Source organism: Meleagris gallopavo, chromosome 2 (assembly GCF_000146605.3).
Source record: "Meleagris gallopavo isolate NT-WF06-2002-E0010 breed Aviagen turkey brand Nicholas breeding stock chromosome 2, Turkey_5.1, whole genome shotgun sequence".
NCBI classification, from domain to species: Eukaryota; Metazoa; Chordata; class Aves; order Galliformes; family Phasianidae; genus Meleagris; species Meleagris gallopavo.
In genome coordinates, this window is record NC_015012.2 from 16,619,935 (window position 1) to 16,626,579 (window position 6,645).

At 44.5% G+C, this 6,645-nt stretch overlaps 1 protein-coding gene across 1 annotated transcript; it reads right to left on the reverse strand.

The window, feature by feature from the left end:
- Positions 1 to 5,044, reverse strand: DEGS1 (delta 4-desaturase, sphingolipid 1). Its single transcript, XM_010706668.3, has 3 exons — positions 4,893 to 5,044; positions 3,487 to 4,229; positions 1 to 1,823 (listed from the first exon to the last, which is right to left on the reverse strand). Exons 1-3 carry the CDS (start codon positions 4,972 to 4,974, stop codon positions 1,677 to 1,679), a joined length of 972 nt encoding a protein of 323 aa, XP_010704970.1. The 5' UTR covers positions 4,975 to 5,044; the 3' UTR covers positions 1 to 1,676.
- Between the last annotated feature and the right edge of the window lie 1,601 nt (positions 5,045 to 6,645).

Below are 6,645 nucleotides of genomic sequence, written 5' to 3' on the forward strand. Positions count from 1 at the left end.
TTACTTTAATCTTTGCTTTTTAATCACATGTAAAAATACTGAATAAGGTATACTTGGACATTACACTGTACCCTGAGCAATATGCTGGCTAACTATTACATCATTAGCATCACAATGAAGTCATGTTTTATATGGTTGGTTGGCATACCTTCATACCACTTCTATTACTTAATCACAGATAAGGGCCCAGGCTTCTATAAAAAAAAGCAAAAGCTCTGTTAGAAATACAACTGCACTCAAGTGAGGGTTCAGACGTAAGGATGTATGCTTCTCAGGTACTCCATCTAAAAAAAAAAGCAGGCATTAAAGGCATCAAAAAATGAAATTATAGCAGACCAAGTGGACAGCAGCCTGAGCCTTCTACCTTTATCAGATTCCACCTTTTAAATAAGAACGCATCACAGAATCACCATTGATATTTGGGAGCAATTTGTATCCATCTTCCACAGCTTAAGACCATCACCAACACATTAAATGATACAAAAGAAATACACTGTGTTGAGGTATACAAAGGTTCTTCAGTGCTCAGTAAATCCATTCTTTGTTCCCACTTTAAATGCTTCAAGTAATTCAATAGCATCACCTGTGCTCTCACCACATTTTATTATGTAAGTAAGATCAGTGTTAATGTAGGGTAGATTTAAAAAAAAAATAGGAAGAACATTTAGCAACAGCTTTCTGCACACATAAAGAACTAATACACTGAAAAGGTCAAGTTGCCAGTTGCTGTAGCTAGCATTGTTTGACAGAACAGTATCTGGTTCAACTGATTTGGTTGTCCATACCAGCCAAATTTCCAAGCAAGTGTAAATATTAGAGACTGTATTTAAATCCATGGTAACAGCAGAACCAACCAGGTTCTACCTTCTCATTTTCCTTAGTAGATAAGAACTCCAAACCATAGCAAGATTTTTGCAGTACAAGGAACCTCAATTATGCTAAAGTTCCCTCACAGCAGGTACAACTTCAGGCACTGGCTGTTCAAGCTATATACTAGCACGAGTCACTTAAGGAGTAGGTGAGGACACTCAACAACAGTGATACCATCAAATTCCCCACCTTTTAACAAGGCCACCACATAAGCCATCTAGAACATGGCTATTTCATTCTAAGTGACACATTGCTCCTTTAGAGTATTTTCTGTAGAGCAGGAAGTTTACTTTTGAGTAACACTTAAATAACATTACCTACTTCAAGAGAACAACGAGAGCAGATATTTAGTTTTTCCCCCTGTGAATCAGGAAATAAGTTCAACAGAAGATTTAAGTTGACCGAATCATATTAGTTTAGAATTAACAGATAAGTACAGCATCTTAATTCTACCATCATCTAAACTGCACGGTAGGGGCAGTGTACTACATTAAGAACTTTTAAAATATGAGCGCCAAACATGTTTCATGCAGATTTAACACCTGCCAAAGTAAATCCTGTAACAAAGAGATTTCGCATTACGTATATAACACTGATCCTTAGGCAAACAAACATATTTAACCAGTGAATCTGAGTACTGCTAGGAATGTTGTAGATGGTAGTAGCCTCCTACAAAATAACCTTTAGAATGCATTGCTGTGTTGCTGTGGATCTTAACTCAGGACACTAGTTAACATCTTTAGCAAGAGACCTTGTACCAGTCACTTCAAAGCAAGCAGACAAAGTTTTTTTTGGTTGCCAGAAGTTTAATCTTGCTTCACTTCACCCTTTAATTGCCTTTTCATGCGTGAGTAAGGGCTGATTGTATCATCCATCACGAAGTCATAAAGTACTTTTATCCAAGAGTTATACTGTGGCAGGTTGTCATAGTATTCAGCTGCTATTTTCTTCACCTAAAGAGAGATACAAGATTCATTTACTATTTACATTACTATTTCCACTAGCACCAATTTAGATGTTAGACTCTAGAACAGCTATTAGTGTCATAAATTAGTGTCATAATGTGGCAATTTCTTGAAACAACTCAGTAGTTTGAAAAGCTCCTACATTGGAGAGGAGAGCCAGAACAAGCTGAGCCTACCCCTGAGGTCTGTTTACTGTGCTGCCTACAGAACCATGCAGCTCACCAGCCCTAAGAAAGCACAAAAGCTGTTGGCTTGCTGGCTGAAGTGACTCAGTTCAGAGCTGGCTCGTGTATATACAAGTCTCACAACTAAAAAAAAAAAAAGAAAAAAAAAAGGATGTTGCAAAATTGAAAGAGTTAACAGCCATTTTAATATGGAGTTTCAAACCTCACTCTGAACACTATTTCTCAGTAACATCTCATTTCTAAGAATGAATATAAGCAGCTTTTGAATATTTTACTCTTAGATGGAGAGGCTGAACAGACTGCTTTTCTAAGCTAGAGGTCTAAAAATGGTGGAGTTTCAATCAGATATCCTTAATGTTTACTTCTAGTTAACCATCCTGAAGCCTTAAGAGCCTGAACACAACAAAACTGAGCTTTCACTGAATTCCACAGAATTTACTATCAAGAGGATTGTTAATTTCTATAAGCAACAAACAGAACCAAGTTATTTACATGCTAGGTTCAGAGCTGAGGATACTTCTGATTTATCATCACACCTATGAAATAGGTCATCTAAAGCAGGTGCAGCTCAGCACTACCTCACTACTTCAGCTATCTTCAGCTCACCAAATAGCAGACACCAGTCCAACAAAATTAACTACACTTCTTTTAAAAACAGCCCTCATTTTCTTACTAAAGCCATAGACTACCAGTTCTGTAGCAACAAAAACTAATTCCCTATTTAGAACTTAAATATATATACATTAAGTAAAATCTGGTTCACCAGCATAAATGTAGGTATGAACAGCAAGTCCCAGCATCTTGAGCTGGAAGAGGGAGGGAACCAATGTGAAAGTCCCATTTGCCACTTGTGCAGATGCCACAGGCCTAAGTCTTAGCTTTGAAGCCTTAACTGTCAGTGTACAGCTGACCCTTATCAAGGGGTTCAAAGGTTCTCACTAGACAAAACTGAAACTGCTCCAGAACAGAAAGCTATTGAATGTTTGTAGAATTACAACACACATTAGCAGTATCTCTGGTCTTATCTTTTCCTTACCAGAGAAGGTCATTGGTAAAGGAGACTGAAGGATAAGTATACATTATTTTACTTAAGATACCAGAAACAGAGCTGACAAAGTTTTGGAGATGCCTCTAACTTCTTAATTAGATTTCTGCATGCTTCCAAACTGAAAAAGAACACTGGATGCCTGCTGTAATTACAGAAACCTAGGAGTCAGATAAAACACAGAGCTAAGATAGCATGAGGACAGGCCTTTCCCCTCCATTAAGGAACAGTGTAATAGCAAGTTAGAATCTGTTCGGCATTTCTCCCCCATTCAACTCTTGAGCTTAATAGACTCTCCATACTCTATTAACTTCTGCAGTTTTTCTAGCTTCCATACTTCTAACAGCTGGTGTTCTTCCCAATTTTCACATCAAAGTAGGGCTCAGCTTATGAAAAAGAACTGCCTCAGAACTAAACTTACCAGTGGAAGGCTCTTGCCAGGAATATTGGGGAAGTCATGGTGCTCATTGTGATAGCCAACATTAAAAGTGAGCAAATTAAGTGGCCCATAATAGGAGTAAGTCTCGTGCCCCTTTAAGAACATGTAATGTTCAGCTATGAAGTGTCCTGAAATCGGGTGCAACCCAAGGCCAAGTACTGAGCCAGCAAGCATGTAAAAAAGGGATTTGGCTCCCCACAAATAATAGATCACGATATCAAAGGAAAGCTGAGCCAGCAAGTTGATGATTTCAAGTCGAGTAATTGGTTTGGGATTAATGCAGAGGGGTCTAATGGCATAGAAAAATGGCTGAAGAACAATCCAGATGAACTTCCTGAAGCGAGTGCAGAAAAACCAGCCTTCGAAGTTGGTGGGAATGTCCACATCAATTCCATCACCTCCCAGGTATCGATGGTGATCCATGTGGTATCTCTTGAAGGATATTGAATAGGGCAGCCCAAGGGGGAGATTGGCAAATATTCCAAACCATCGATTCCACATCGCTCTGCTGTTGCCAAAGGCACTGTTGTGAGAGATCTCATGAATGGCCAGAGTCATGGAGTGGCTGATGCAGCTCCCAAACACGTACGCCCAGAAGACCACCCACTTCCAGTCCAGGTCTCTAACCAGATAGAAGGCAGTCAGCTGCGCCACAACCATCAGCACCACCACCCAGATCAGGTTGTAGTCCGGCTTCATCAGCGCTTTGATCTCCGGGTGTTTGGCTACAGGGGAGAGAATTACACAAAATACAGATACCACAGAACCACCGAGGTCAGAAGAGACCTCCAAGATCATCGTGTCCAACCATCAGGGCACCACCACAAACCTCACAGAACTCTAGCCCAATAAAGCCACAGAAACACACAGACATCCTTTCTTCTCCACTCAGCTAGGACTCATCTACCACGGGAACAAAAACACGCTATTAATGATACCTATAAGAGGTCTTTCAGAATTCAGCCACTTCTGCATTTTACTGTTGCTCAGCAGCTTGCCAGTAACGTGACAAGCGCTAATGTCACCTCAACCTATCTGGGAAGGAAATGGCGTGGAGCCGACAACCCACACACAACGCACAAGCCCTGCTACGAGCTTTCCGGCCACTATCCAACACCATCGCTGTCCGCCCTCCCTCTCTCCTTCCTTCCCGCTCCTTCTCCACCCCCACTCCCCCCCCTCCCGCCCCGCTCAAGGCGGCGGCCGCCACCCCCACGTCCTCAGGCCCGGCCCAAAGCCCCATCCCCGCGCCCATTCAGCCCCAGCGGCTCGTCCCGGACGCTCCGCCGCCTCCAAGGCTCCTTGACGGCGGGGCCGGCAGCCATTTTGCGGGGAGCCCCCTCGCCACGCAGCCCGCGCCAAGGAGCGCCTCCGCCGCCTCCCCTCACCCAGGATCTCCTTGCGGCGGTCGGCGTGAGGCTGGTCCGTGTACACCCACTCAAAGTCCTCCCTGGCGACGGTGTTACCCATGGCGAAGAACCGGCTCCACCACTCCTCAGCCGCCTGACTACCGGCGCCCACCGGCACGGCCCTTTTTATATGGCTGAGAGAGTCCCCGCCCCCCCGTATCGTTCTCTCTTCTGATTGGACATCTCGAGCTGTCAGGCTGTCAGGCCCCGCCTCCTACTCTACCCTCAGGGGCGGCCTGGCTGCCGGCGCCTCGGCGGAGCAGGGTGGGGCGGGCCGGTGCCCTCGGGGTAGTGGTGTCGCCGTCGCGCCGTGAGGAGAGAGCTGTCCCTTCGCTACCCGGCGGAGCAGGAGCCCGGTAGCCCTCCCTAGGCCTCGTCTGAGCTCAGCCCCGCTATCGTGAGAGCTCTGTAACGCCACGGAGCCGGAGCACGGAGCAAGACGCGTGGAAGGAACTGGTAATAGCGTTGTCTGCATTATTAGTTTATAATAATGCTGTATGCATAATTAATTAGGAGTTAAGGACACTCCTTGGCTTGTAATTCTCGCTTTACCTCTGGAAGCCCTCTGGCACCGCAGCGTCTCTGAAACCAAAAGTCCCTCTGTCCCCATCCCACAATTCAAAATGGCAGAAAGCACCGCCCGTCCTGTGGGGAAGTGAGTTTCGCCGTGACCCGCGCACCCGGCTGCCACCACAGCCACCTCCCCTGCCTTCCCTGCGGGCACGAGGCAGTCCAGGGGTAACAGCTGAGCCATGCACTGTGGGACAGCTCTCATGCTGGGGTCCCGGCCTGCCTGCCCTTCAGAGACACTGGCTTCAGACAGCGAGGTTGGACTAAGGGCAGGGGGTATGAGATGGAACACAGGAGGTTCCATACAGACACAAGGAAAAACTTCTTTACTTTGAGGGTGACGGAGCACTGGAACAGGCTCCCAGAGAGGTTGTGGACTATCCTTCTTGGAGATGAAATTCAAGATCTGCTTTCCTGTGCAACCAACTGCAGGGAATGGCTGTAGCAGGGGGTTAGACGTGATGATCTCCAGAGGTCCCTTCCAAGCCCTATGATTCAGTGAGTGTGATTCTGGGTGATTCTGTGCCCCTTTCGGCTGTTTGGACATGTCCAAAAGCTGTCAGAGGTACGTGGGCAGACAGTGCACTCCCCTGTGACTCATTTTCTTAGGCAGCAAGAGTGGAAATAACAGTGTGTTACAGCAGCTGTTGGTTGCTGTACTCAGGATATAAATAAAGCAGTAACATATTTTTGGATCATTAAAATATCATTAAAATAAATAGGATGATAAAATAATACAACGTGAATTAAATACATAATAAGAAAGTATAGCAGTTCTTTAAACAAAACGTGTTCTGTTCCAAAGGTAAGGGATGTGTGGCTCTAAGGACTTGCCATCATCTGGCCAAAATACACATTTCTAAAGGCGCCTAAAGATATCTAACTGCAATTCAAAATGCCTCCACCAGGATCTCTGATTTCTTCATGTTTTCTATTATTGTAGGAACAATTTTGGCAAACTCCTCTCTAAGAGCCAAACTCAGTTTAATCTGCTCCTGCATCTCTGTTTTGTACAATACTGTGATCGGTTTACTTACTAGGATGACTTCAAGTAAAACAACTGTTTGCTTGGAATTTTTGTTGTCCACAAACCCACTGAAATTAAAATAATCAAAATCCATAGCAGTTATAAAAACACCAGGAAACGTTATCACAAAGAAAG

What these genes read in the sequence shown, in the direction of transcription:
- DEGS1 (XM_010706668.3), bottom strand. Translation starts at nt 4,974, where the DNA reads ATGGGTAACACCGTCGCCAGGGAGGACTTTGAGTGGGTGTACACGGAC. An exon ending in CCGCCGCAAGGAGATCCTGG is followed by an intron (nt 4,230 to 4,892) that starts GTGAGGGGAGGC and finishes TCTCCCCTGTAG; the next exon opens with CCAAACACCCGGAGATCAAA. An exon ending in CTGGCAAGAGCCTTCCACTG is followed by an intron (nt 1,824 to 3,486) that starts GTAAGTTTAGTT and finishes ATCTCTCTTTAG; the next exon opens with GTGAAGAAAATAGCAGCTGA.